The sequence below is a fragment of the Coenobita brevimanus genome, chromosome 23, assembly GCF_032717465.1.
Source record: "Coenobita brevimanus isolate Jiangsu-jjx chromosome 23, ASM3271746v2, whole genome shotgun sequence".
NCBI classification, from domain to species: Eukaryota; Metazoa; Arthropoda; class Malacostraca; order Decapoda; family Coenobitidae; genus Coenobita; species Coenobita brevimanus.
In genome coordinates, this window is record NC_136976.1 from 65,930,564 (window position 1) to 65,944,427 (window position 13,864).

The 13,864-nt window shown below is 44.1% G+C and overlaps 2 protein-coding genes across 2 annotated transcripts in view; one reads left to right on the top strand and one right to left on the bottom strand.

Moving 5' to 3' along the window:
- Nucleotides 1-9,659, bottom strand: part of Ctu1 (Cytosolic thiouridylase subunit 1) — a 154,419-nt gene extending 144,760 nt beyond the window's left edge. Inside the window, exon 1 of the mRNA XM_080267320.1 lies at nt 9,628-9,659. The gene's annotated coding sequence lies outside the window, so the exon portion shown is untranslated. The remainder of the gene's footprint in view (nt 1-9,627) is intronic.
- The window catches only part of LOC145392731 (glucose dehydrogenase [FAD, quinone]-like), a 79,461-nt gene continuing 68,395 nt past the window's right edge, over nt 2,799-13,864 (top strand). Inside the window, exons 1-2 of the mRNA XM_080267030.1 lie at nt 2,799-2,925; nt 3,846-3,909. Of these exons, the coding sequence (XP_080123156.1) occupies nt 2,799-2,925; nt 3,846-3,909 (191 nt within the window). The remainder of the gene's footprint in view (nt 2,926-3,845; nt 3,910-13,864) is intronic.

The window sequence follows — 13,864 nt, forward strand, 5'->3', positions numbered from 1 at the left end:
CTACGCCCGAGACTCCCTCTTTGTCAGGAGTCGGGGAACTGGTGTCAGTTCCAGGCGGCGGAGAGACTACAAGCCGTCTCCTGCCGTAGGGCCCGGCTGCTGGCCATGGCATCCTGGGGGCGCGGCTACAGGCCGTTGCCAAGACCCGGCTACTGGCCGTGGCCTGAGAGAGTGGGTGGCTGCCAGCAGACCCAGGGGCACCTTCGGAGCAGCTCCAGGCCGTCTGACGAAGGCGGGAGCGGCTACGGGCCGTCTCCTTCATGAGGGATGTTGAGCGGCTGCAGGCCGTCTCAGGGGGAACACATTCGGAGCGGCTACAGGCAGTCTGACGAAGGCGGGAACGGCTACAGGCCGTCTCCTTTTACTCTCAGAGTGGGTACAGGCCGTCTCCTTCAGGAGGGGTGAGCGGCTACAGGCTGTCTCAGGGGGAACACCATCGGAGCAATGTTTATGAGTTTAGTCTATATGCGGTAATAGCTATGTTTATGTTGGTCTCTGTATATGCGGTAATAGTATGTTTATGTCAGAATCTGTATATACGGTAACAGCTATGTTGATGCGCGTCTGAGCCCGTATATGAAGTCATAGCAATGTTTATGTGTGTTGGATTCTGTATATATGATTATAGCAATGTTTGTGTGTTGGAGTCTGTATGTGCGGCAATAGCTATATTTATGCGTGTGTATGTGTGTGTGTGTGTGTCAGTCAGTATATGCGGTAATAGCTATGTTTATGTGTGTTAGAGTCTGTATATGCGGTAATTTCTATGTTTGTGTGTAGGAGTCTGTACTGTATATGCGGTAATAGTTATGTTTATGTGTGTAAGCATTTGTAAATGCGGTAATAGCTATGTTTATTTATGTCAGCGTCTGCATAACTAGCAGAGCAGAAGAGGGTAGGGAATATATTCATGCATATGAAAAAAGCACCCTATCATCATCAAATTTAAGTGTCTGCTACGGCTTGGGGTATACAAATCGCGAGACGAGTACGCTACCCATCGAGCCACCGCATCTCCACCAGGATTCCAGACTCCTATAAACCCGTCCTAAGAAGTAAAAGTACTTAAAATTTGATGATCTGCGTTGACCTTGTGGCTTCCTGCTGCGCGACCTCTCTCTCTCTCTCTCTCTCTCTCTTTGTGTGTGTGTGTGTGTGTGTGTGTGTGTGTGTGTAGTCGCTTTCGGCAGTTTTTCTTACCCCAGGGTCTTAGGGCTAAAGTAGGTTGGGCTGGGTTGAGTAAGGCTAGGTTAGGTTGTATAATAAGGTGAGATTAGAGTAGATTAGCATGTTAGGACTAGATTAAGTTGGGTTAGGTTAGGTTAGGATAAATCAGATTAAGTTAGACTGTCAGGTTAGTTTATGCCAGTTTAGGATGGGATAGGTCAGTCTGTTAAGTGTAGAGTAGGCTGGTTTGCTAGGGTTGGATTAAGTTAAATTAGGTTAGGGTAGCTTAGATTAGGGTTAAATAAAGGAATCGGTATGGTCCTGGGAGGGGAAAACTTACGCTCGCGATACTGCAATGGTTTATAATACAGAAATATGCCCCAAGATAAGTAATAAATAAATAAATAACCGTCAGTCCCCTTTACATCCATCGAGATATAGTGGTCCGAGGCTAGTCACCGTAGTCCAGCACATTAAGGGTAGATGTTCAGCATATCCATCTTATTGGAATCATGTGAAGAAAAAGAAAAAAAAAAAATCAAGCCACCTCTTGGGGATCGAAGCTACACAAGACCTGACTCATAATGTCATGTCTTATTTTATTATTGTACCATGCAGTTATATGAATTCATGAATGTTTTTGGCATAAACACAGCTTCATCTGGCAGTTAGTTCCATGAGCCAATTTCTGTCACAGGAAAGCTATATGCCCTAGTATCTGTATCGCCTCGTATGCTGTGTCCTCTTTTCCTGTTTGGTTTTATTGTGTAGTCATTTCTTGATAGTTTCCTTCCTTCCTGTGACAGACTTGCATGACGTGTTTCGCGACTCCTTGCATTTTTTTTTTTACTAGACTGAGGATGAATTGTTGGAATCCCCCTCTCTAGGTACCCATCCTGTGGCTCCTCTTTGTTTTTTGCTTTTTTTTTTTTTTTTTGTCAGTGACGTTTCCATAGAACTGCAGCCTCTCTAGAGTCGGCCTAATGTTGCAAGTATCGTATTTTGTAACCATACCCTTACCGGTATCTACTTTCCAAGTGGCCAGTAGCGTACAGTAGGCTACATACTCGTATTTCTTACTTTTTCATTTGGGTGGTCTTCAGATGATATTTTTAAATTAGCAGTTATTCCAACAAGGTCCTTTGTATTTCTGATTTTTCTAGACTGTTTTCTTGTAGTATGTGTTCCCATTTTGTCTTTAGTCTCATTGTGTGTGTGTGTGTGTGAAGACAGTTATATTTTTGCAACACTGGATTGGCTTTTTACCTATTCAATACAGATAGATAGATAGATAGATAGACAGATAGGCTGATTGACAGGTCTTATATGCCAGTATATATATAAGGAGTGGAGGTGGGTCTAGGTATGAAAAAGAGAGGGACCCTCCTCCTTACCATCACCAAGGAAGCATTGCACAGTCAGGTTCAAAAGTTCGCCAACACATCCATTACGTCTACATCACACTAAGGGTACACCTGTCACTTTCCTCCCTGATGCCTCATACCAAAGTACAGCGTCCGTGTGTAGAGAAACATATTGCACCTCACTCAACTTAGGAATAGTACCGGTAGCCTGGAAAGTGAGAAGGAGCAGAGGTGAAATACTGGACGAACTTTTAGTAGACGGTCAGCATGGCATGGAGCAGTGAACGTGTGGCCTTGCCCGTTGCCATTCATCGTGACCGAGAAGGTTGCCTCTCTATGCCACATCACCAAGTCAGCCTCACCGCCAAGTCAGCCCACACCACACCACACCAAGGCAAGCCACATCAAACTACCAAAACTAACACACCAAACCACACCACTCCAAACTATGTCACACCACACCACACCAAGGCAAGCCACATCAAACTACCAACACTAACACACCTAACCACCACTCCAAACTGTCACACCGCACCACACTACACCACACTGCATCACACAATACTGCACCACACCACACCAAACCGCATCACACAACACTGCGCCACACCAAACCACACCACATCAAACCAGACTACCACATCTAGCCACACCACTGTACACACCTCAGTGACCTGCACCACACCACACTGCTCAGCACCACACCACAACACACCAAACCACACCGCCACGTCGATCCCTGCCACATCATCACACACACCACACCACACCACACCAGGTATTCTCTTACGTAACCCTCCTCTTACTCACACCAACCAAGCATTCTCCCACCATAGGGCAGAGATTCACAAAATACGACCATTATTTTCCTTTTAACACTTTCAGGTTCCTGTGACTTACTCTCATCTGGAGAAAGTCGCCTGGTATTAGGTCAGATTAAATGCTAGAGCTGTCACAATGATGAGAGGGTAGAATTGTTTTTGCAGAAAGACCAGAGTCATACTAAAAATGCACCTTTAGGATACGATGATTTTCTTATATGATGTGGAATAACCTCGTTTAAACTTAGGAATGAGACCAAGTACTCAGGGTCGTTGGGGATGTAACCTAACTGGCACATATATATAATACCGGGATCAAGAAAGGAAAGACAAACCCTCATTATTTCCGTGATTATTGCAAGCAGGATGATTTCAATTGAAGTCCAACCTTTCCACGTCGTTGCCGATTGCGTTATGTAGGAATGCAGTTCAGCCATTTCCAATCCTCACAGGTGTTTTGAGAGTAACAGCTGACCCCTTCGCGCACTAATAGCCTACTTGGTGCTACGACTCAAGTCCGAGATGTGTGGACATAGTGAAATCGAACGAACAGTGTGGTAATGAACACTAGCTTAAGAGAGAACTTGGATGAATGAGCTTTTTTTTTTTTTTTAAGCTAATATTTTGACTTTACATTCTTCATTTTTGTGAAGACAACAAATTGCCGCTTAAGCATTACGGTCACTTTTTTTTTTTTTTTCTTTTTACCGAATGTTGAGTACACAAACGTGACCAGGAAGATGGTACATTGTGACTAAGTTGGCAGGATGACGCAATTTATATTAATAAGCGATGAATGAAATTTGAGGAAGCAAAATATCTGTCAAAGGACAGATACTTTGCACTGCTGTACGTTACCTGTCTCCAGTTCCACCTCGTAACTTTACGCATCCTTTTCACTCTCATCTTGAATGTCACGACCAATTTGCCTAACCCCGGGCTCTCACGCTCCTCATGGGGCAACATAGGATTGGATGATGGATGGATGGATGAATGGACAGAAATGAGTGACTGAAATACAGAATGGATGAAGATGTACCTGACAGTGCTTGTAACTCTCTTTTCAGCATGTTAATGGACGGAATGGCTCTGTCTTAAAGGCGTCGTGAAGTGTAAGTTCACCAAAAACATCCCCAGCAAGCCTGAAAAAGTTACGGCCAAGACTGAGTTGCCTGAGAAAAGTTACCCTCCCTTCCCAAGAAAAAAAAGAGAGAGAAAAAAAAAATGCCTAAGAAAAAGGAGGGGGAATTTGGGAAAAAAAAAAAATGACATTTGTCCAGTCATCGTCGTGACTCGATAATAAAATACGTAAAAATAAGAACTGTGACAACGAAAAAACAGGTCAGCCGGGGCATTGTATCGTGGCTGGGAGTTGTTGCCAATCACGAAAAAGTCAATAATATCAACACCATTATCAGTTTTACTCTCCTTTGGCCACAATTGGAGTTGTTCATTGAGATTAACCCCTCCAGTACGATGGCTTTGTAAAATTCGTATTCTTACTAGCTTCTGAGGATTTTGTTTAGCGTGAGGAAGGCTTTTTAGCAGTGAGTTATTGAGTTGGTGGAGGGAGTGGTGACAGTGGAGCGTGAAGTCCTAGTGTTGTTGTTGTTGTTGTTGTTGTTGTTCTTCTTCTTCTTCTTCTTCTTCTTCTCCTCCTCCTCCTCCTCCTCCTCCTCCTCCTCCTCCTCCTCTTAATCATCATTATTATCATCATCTTCTTGTCTCCGAAGGGGAAATGTGGGATGAGGCGTCTGGGAGTGGATGGGTTAGGGTATTCCCATGCTCAAAGTTTTCCGAATATCCACCAAATCATTACAAGAGGGGGAGTGGGGGGGGGGAGGGTATTTCTGTAGCTGAATTATATCGTCCGGCGATGACGGCAAGAACAAATTATTGTAATCAAGGTATCATCGTACTCCAGGGAATCATGGAGTGCTGCTAAAATGACAGCTCTCTCCACGGCTGAGTAAAATCATCTGGTGGTAGCAAAAAATAAGTAAATAAATAAAAAGAGGTAACCATACCCCAAAAATTACCTCCATCAGGCCCGTGACGTATTAGATTTTATTCGTGCCAACCTCCTGACGATTTTATCCAGCATAGGACTGAGTTTTCGAATAGGAGGAGTAAGATATAGCCTAAAGAAAGACCTTCAACAAGAGACACCTTTCCTGACTGAATAAATAGTCTATGGACGGTTTGTTTTTATTATTTCCTAAACTCCTTTCAGTTCAGTTGATGGCCAAGCGTGGTCAGATTGTAGAACTGATTTGCCTAGATATCAAGGACACTTATTACTACCTCCTACCTAAGGCTTATCGAATTTCATGCAACTAATGCTTACTGTTCAATTTGTGAGATTACCCCAATTCTGTCAGCTGAAAACGAAATGACTATAGGCTAGCAGCAGCACGCAACAAAGGACTTCACCCGATTCATGGAGTGAATGGAATGTTTCTGACCACTCCACTGCTACAAAACTTTCCTTATATAAAACAGTACAGCAACAGCGAGAATAAAATATACAAGCGTGTTTGTCAACTGTGCATCTGCCTTCCACCGACATAAACGTCCAGCTGACATTTACGCCCGGTGACATTTTAAATTTTATCCTTGCTACCTCCATGTTCCTTATTCAATTTTTAAAAGGCTTTCTGTGGTGGAGAGGTTAGATATAGCCTTTGGTTACCCATTCGCAACAAGAGGTCTCCCCAAAGCTGAATAAAAATCTAAAGTTAGCAAGAAAACACACGGCACTATGAAGGGGTTAGCCGTCAGAAGAAGAGTCGCAGTGGCTTATGAACTTCCATCATCATCTACGTCCGTATACTAAGTGGCATAGGAGGCTTCGTTGCACATCCTCCTTAGCGATTTTCTTTGTATTGTATATTACACCCTAACATTCTCTTGCACGTTGCTTATATTTTTTTTTTTTTTTTTTTTTAATCGACATGACTTCCATCAACAATATACAAGAGGATACTGAGATCTGTGCTGAATAAATCGTTAAGGAAGAAATATTACGTAGTATCCAAAGCCACTTACAGTATGTATACAAATCTATCCGTAATCATGAACAAATCAGTCAGTAAACAGCTCAGGCCTCACCAGCGAATGTTACAGGCATGGGTCACTGCAATCATGTTCACACCTACAGAGCATTTGTTCTAACCTGACCAAGATAACTAACCCCTCTTGGCTTAGTTGATAGCCAGTTGTAGTCAGACTAAAGGGTCGATGTAACCGGGGAGACTCATTCTTTACTATCTATCTATCTATCTATCTATTGCCAGACGCCTCAATCCCGTTTGGGGTGGCCACAAACAAATCGCCTCCAAGTCGCCCTGTCCCCCGCCATTTCACTACCCTGCTCCCAACTCACACCCCCCTCTCTCATATACCTCTCCACCCCATCCCTCCATCTCATCCTCGGTCTCCCCCTCCCTCTTCCACCCTCCACCTCACTCACATACACTCTCTTCGTCAGTCTTTCACCCTCCATCCTCTCCACATGGCCAAACCACCTCAGTGTGTTCCTCACAACGCTTCCTATCACATCCACATCAACACCACAACGCTCCTTTATATCCTCATTCGTCAGCCTGTCTCTCCACGTGACTCCACAAGCTCCTCTTAAATAACTCATTTCCACTGCTCTCACTCTTGACTTGTGTCCTTCCAACAACGTCCAAGCTTCACTTCCGTACGTTAGAGTTGGTATCACAATACTGTCATTTAGTAACTTTTACTTCCATGCTCACTTCCCTGTTTCTTATCACTGCTTTCAAGGAACCAGCAACCTTTCTTCCCTGCTGTACCCTTTCAAGCACTTCACCCTCCAAACCTCCATCCTTACTCATCACACTACCCAAATACTTAAACGTACTCACATTTTCCAATTCCTCACCATCCAACCTCGCTATACATTCACTGACTTCACCTCTCTCAAAGACCATCACTTTACTCTTCCCTACATTCACCTTTAGGTTCCGTTTCTTACACACTCTCTCAAACTCATCCACCAAGCCTTGCAGCTCCCCTTCATCTTCACTCAACAACACAGTATCATCTGCAAACAACAGTACAGGGAGTTTCCAAACACTATCCTCTCTCACCAGGGCCACTCCAACATCCACTATCCTACCTTGTACCTCTTTTATTACCCCATCCATGTACAGATTGAACAACCATGGAGACATGACACATCCCTGTTTCAAACCAACTTTCAAAGAGAAAAATTCACTTAGTTCACCATCCACACGCACTGCAGCCTTAGCACCATCATACATACTCTTCACAGCATTCAACAACTTCCCATCTACTCCATATATTCTTAACACTTTCCACAATCCTTGTCTATCCACCCTGTCATATGCTTTCTCCAAATCCATGAAAGCCGCATACAACTTCTTTCCCTTCTCTAGAAACTTTTCCACTAAAGATCTAAGAATGAATATCTGATCTACACAACCTCTTCCCTTCCTAAAGCCTCCCTGTTCTTCTCCAACTAATTTCTCTGTTCTTTCTCTAACTCTGTCTATAAGTATCCTACCATACACTTTTCCTATTATACTAAGAAGACAAATGCCCCTATGATTACCACACACTTCTTTTTCCCCTTTTCCTTTGTACAAGGGAATAATTATACCTGACTTCCAATCCTCCGGGACTCTACCTTCCTCCCAGGCCAATCTGCACATCTTCCACATCCATTCTACTACTATCTCTTCCCCATGCTTCAGCATCTCACCACACACTCCATCAATTCCTGGGGCTTTCCCCGATTTAACTTTCTTCATTGCTTCCACAACCTCTATCCTACTGATTTCTACCTGTCTTCTCACCTCCCTCCTTCTCCCAGCCATTCCCCAGCCACTTATACTCGCATTACTTCCATCCTCTACGTTCAACAATTCCTTAAAGTGTTCTCTCCATCTGCTCACTTTTTCTCCCTTCTCCACTAGTAATCTACCATGTTTATCTTTCACTCCCCTGCTAACTTCCCTTCCACCCTGTCTTACTCTTTTCACTTCTCTCCAGAACATTTTCTTACAGTCCCTCCACTTTACACTCAAATTCCTTCCAAATTCCTCATCCACTCTCTTCTTACTCTCTCTTACTAATCTTTTCACCTCTCTCTTCCTTTCCACATATAACTCTCTCTTCTGCCTCTCAACTTCTTCCACGCCCCTATTTCTCATCCATTCATTGTATGCTTTCTTCTTTTGTGCCACAGCCTGTTTCACCTCTTCAGTCCACCACGCTGTTCCTTGCACCCCCCTCCGTCTTCTCTTCCTTCCACACACCACATCACATGCTGCACATATTTCTTCTGTAAATATCTTACACACACCTTCCACGTCTCCCATCTGCTCCAATTCATATTTGCCCAATCGTTCCTCCACTTCTCTCTTATACTCTGCCTTTTTCTCATCCTCTTGTAACCTTTCCACTCTCCTTGCAACTACTCCTTCCTCTCGTCTTTCCCTTCTTCTATTCCTCCATCTTACTTGCATCCTAATTCTGGCCACCACCAAGTAGTGGTCAGAAAGGCCACTCCCCCAACCTCTATAAACTCTTGCATCCAATATACATCTTCGCATCCTTTCATCCACACACACATAATCAATCATTGCCTTCCTTTCATTCAGTTCACCACCCACCCTTCTCATCACTCGCCATGTATACCTGTGGATCATTTTATGCCTGAAGAGGGTATTGGCTATTACCAACCCCCTCCCAGCACAGATGTCCACTAACGCACTCCCATTCTCATCTATCTCAGCAGGCACACCCCACTCACCAACTATTCCATCCACCTTCACATTACCAACTTTACCATTCATATCACCGATCAAAAACACTCTCTCATTCCTTCCAAACTTTTCCATGCACACTTCCACATTTGTCCAGAACTCTTCTCTCACTCTTCTAGCACGATCTTGCGTTGGCGCATACACACACACAATCGCCCACATTTGTATTCCAACTTTCAACTTTACCCACACAATCCTTGACCCAACTGATCCATACTGTCTTATGCTCTTCTTCCATCTTTTACTCACAACTATACACACTCCTTCCTTTGCCCTCTCATTCTCATCTACTCCTGCACATATACCCCATCCATACTCCCATTCTCTCACACTTTCTCCTCTCCATTTTGTTTCAGTTATTCCACATACATCCACTTTCGCATCCTCAAGCACCTGGACAATCTCTCTCTCTTTCACCTCATCATTCGCTCCTCTTACATTCCATGTACACATTACCAAGTCCTTTGTCCGGTCCTGGGTCGTCATCGTTTGGTCAGTCCTTGTCCGAGGCTTCTTTACGCTATAACTAAAAGTCACTGAATTTCGCGCGACCATGATTTATTCAAGCTGTGGGAATGACACAGATGCTTCAGGTAAAAAAAAAAAAAAAAAAAATCGACTCTTGTAACAATGAAGGCTCATTCCTACCTCGATTTTCATGCAACCACGATTCAGTATTCAAGTTGTGGGAGTGACCCAGCTTCGTCAGGTGAAAACAAACCTTCACATCCACTCAGGTCCTTCACATCCAGCCAGGCATAATTAGGTCGGCTTAGGGTCAGTCACATCCAGTCACGTCAGTCTAGATTCAATCTGGTCACCCTAGCCATGTCATAAAAGCATCCCCTTTAGCATCACCATATCAGTCCTGAGTGGGACAGCCCTAGCATGTATTAGTATAGGCGGTGAGTGTTAAAGTGGACACATGTGAAGATGTATGACGCGTTGGAGGACTGCTGGACTTTAGGTAATGGACTGTCAAATCTATACGCACACTCAAAGACATTTTAAAAATTAAAAAAAATATGAGATTCATTCAGGTCAACACAGATGAAGCTTGTTGTTGTTGTTGTTGTTGCTCTACCTCAGTATGTCCGGCCGAGCTGACCCATCAGCCACAGGCATGCAGCCGCCTTCCTGTGGCAGACAGCGCCTAGCCAGGATCGGAATACGGTACTTCCACATGGCGAGGTGTACAGAAAATGAAAGAAACATAGCCTCCAGGAGGATAAGTTGTGTGAAGGAGATGCTCATGTGTATATGTAGTGTCCTCATCGCAAACTATGACTGCTTTGAAAATGTTGTTGAGTTCCCCGCCTGGGAGTTTTGTGCAAGGGCAGCTGCCTGGTCTTGGCCCCACGTCACTCCCATGACAGTACCTCCCTGGACGATGGCAACTATCCACGTAAGACCTTTCGGCAGGCTAGCGGGTGCTACATTTTGCCCAAGGGTGGCCCAGGATTATGCAGGGAAGGGGCGTCCATCTTCCCTGAGCCGGGCACATGCACCGGCCGCATACCCCCAACATATGTGACAATAATAGGGAGGAGGAAAGGAACAGCTGATCACACACACACACACACCATACACACACGTCTTAGATTAATGCCTATCGACTGCACAACGGTCAGTAAGGTAGACAGTAATATCGGCCACAATCTTCCCCTGTAATACAACACGCAGCACTCTCAATTGCATTCAGGTCTCCAATTGTGCCGTGACATCAGAGAAACAAATTATGTCCAACAGTCTGACCGGCTCTGGAACTGAACTCGGGATTTTCCAGGTACTGGTTGGATGTGCTAACCATCACACCACCGACTCCCCTGAGACACAAACACAAGTCATCATTTACAAGTCACGGTTCAAGGGTGTGTCGAAACTGAAAAATTTTGTTGTAATGCTGTGTGGGAGATCTAGACCCAATCTATTTATCTATCTACTTATCCGCATCTATCTCTCTATCTATTTATCTGCGTTTGTTTACTTAGCCATCTCTATCTATCTGCCTATGTCTATTTACTTAGCCATGTCTATCTATCTATCTATCTGTGTCTACGGTATCTACTTAACCATCTCTATCTAGTCATGTCTATCTACTTACCAATCTCTATCTATCTAGCTATCTAGTAGCTATGTCCGTCTATCTACTTAGCCTATCTGTCTGTTTACAGATAGACGACCTAAACTCGGAGGGCGTGGCCACGAATATATTGCCTCCATGTGACCCTGTCCTCGGTTATCAGGCCGCCCTCACACTGTCTTAATTCATTTACTTCTCTTCATTCATTTACTTCACCCTGTCCCCCCACTTTTGTCTCCATCTTCTCCTTCCCCTCTTGCTCTCCACTTCACTCACATACACTCTCCTTGTCAGTGCCTCACTCTCCATTCGCTCCCCATGGACCGGACGCCCAAACACCAATTATTTTACTTAAGCCAAATGCCTCGCCTCGCGGCCTTATCAAGCCGCTCAGCACTTGCCCAAATTAGAGCCGTTTCTAAACCACCCTTCGCTTGGAGCAAGTACTTTGCGGTCCGATGCCATCCCAACATACCTGCCTCATGCACTACTCACTTTACACTCCCAAAGAAAGTAAAAACATAAGAGGAGAGGATAACTGCAGTAGGCCAGTTGTCCCATGCTAGGCAGCTCCTACAAGAGTGACTAAACTATTATAATAAGAAGAGCAAAGAAGAAGGCTCTCCCCCACCCATCAAACCCTCCAGCCGAAATCAGCAGGAAAGAATGAGAGGGTACATCATATAGTATAGAAAAACTTGCGTGGACATTTTATATGAAACTGCGAGTGAACAAAAGAGACTATCACAGTGAAACCTGAAAAGAAAGGGAAAGGAAAGGAAGGGAAATGAAAGCTCTCCACACTTACACACGTGGGTGGAGCATTGGGGGGGGGGGTTCTCTTTCCCATGCATTGATAGAAAGTGGCGTTCCTTGGCTACTTCAGAGCTCGAAAACAGACTTGGATGTGTAGGATACACAGTCCGTTCACCTTAACTTGGAGGATATTTTCTTCCTGTAGCAGCCTATTTTCCTTAGCTCAATAGCAGAATAAGACAATACAGTACAACTGCTATACACACTTTCCATAGCACTTCTTCGTGACTAGCATCATATTCTAGCCTTAGTGTCTTGTAACAGGCTCAGCATCCAAGACAGATACAAAAATTTTAGTCCAAATTAAGGTGTACAGAGTGTACAGCTACTTGTCGATGCCAGTTGTGTGTAAGCTACATACATACATGCAGTACATACATATTCTGCAAGTCCTTCTGTGCTAGTTTCGCCACGTCAGTAAGAACGATGCAAGCATTCCTTTCACTGTTTTTCTTGAAGTCTTATTTTGTTTCTCCCATCGCAAGAAAGAAGGTCATAATGGATATACACATTAAGGAAAGTATTTACTATCAATCTTAACGCTCCCAAGCTCCTATGACTCACTCAGCTGAATAAAATCTGACGTTACCGTGAACAGAATACCTCAGCTGTCCCGATAATGAAATGGTTAATGCTATCGGTATCAACATTTTCGACTCCTATACTCGCTCTCAGCTGAATGAAATCGTCTGGTGTAAGCTGCAATAGAATACTAGAGTTGTATACACAATGAAAGGGCCAACACTAACATTACTATCACTCTCAAGGTCCTATTCTCACTCTCCGTTCAATAAACACAAGAAAGTCTGAGAATACGGACCCTGAAAAAAGTGAGGGGAAAAACGGAGAGGTAAGTAAACGCAAGTCACCGTTTCTAAATCCTCCTCAAGAACCAGTGACGTAGCGCAAAACAAGACCTTACCGCAACGAGAGCATTGTCATAACACAGTGCTTGAAGTACACACAAACACACACACACACACACACACACACACACACACACACACACACTCACACACATGCACACAAATGCTGGAGGGGGGTCTGTAACGTGGAATGCTGGTTAATCAAATCTGAGAATTATAAACGTTCCATAAATGTCCATAAAAAATTGTCGGTTTTCCTTCCTCTTCGCGAATTATATACTGGTGATGAGTACTCTGGGTGGCATAAGAGGCTTCGTAGTGCTTTTTTTTTTTTTTTCAGATTTCACTTTAACATTTTCTTGCATGTTATTCTTATCGTTTTAATGCCGTTACGTTACAAACAAGAAGATACTGAGGTGTAATGTGCAGACTAAATTGCCAAGGAATATGTGTTACGAAATATTCTTCAGCCTGTACAGTCAGTGTCATTCAGGTTACTAGTCATGTTCAGTGAGAGGGTCAACGGAACTATGTCACTGTACTGTGTAATCGGTGAAAAAAGTATGTTAATCTCGCTGTTGTTGTTGTGTCTGTCTGGTCCAGTAGACCTATCAACTGCAGGCAAGCATTCGCCCGTACAGGACCGTCCTGTGCAGTGAGATGATGTCCCCTTGCGGCAGACAGCGTCTTGCCACAGAGAGACGCTGGGAAGAGCATGAAGATTTGGTTCCTCGATGGACGCTGCATATGCGTCTCCACCCAGTTAACAGGGGACACAGTAGTAGCTTTAACATCGCCCTGTTAGTTAGTTATATGGTTACCACCCAGCGCTGTAAATGGTTTCCTGAGTTACAGGATACTATATGGCTTATCAGTCGGTGTAAAGCCCAGCAGTGGAAAGAAGAGTAATAGAAAGCAACACGAAGCA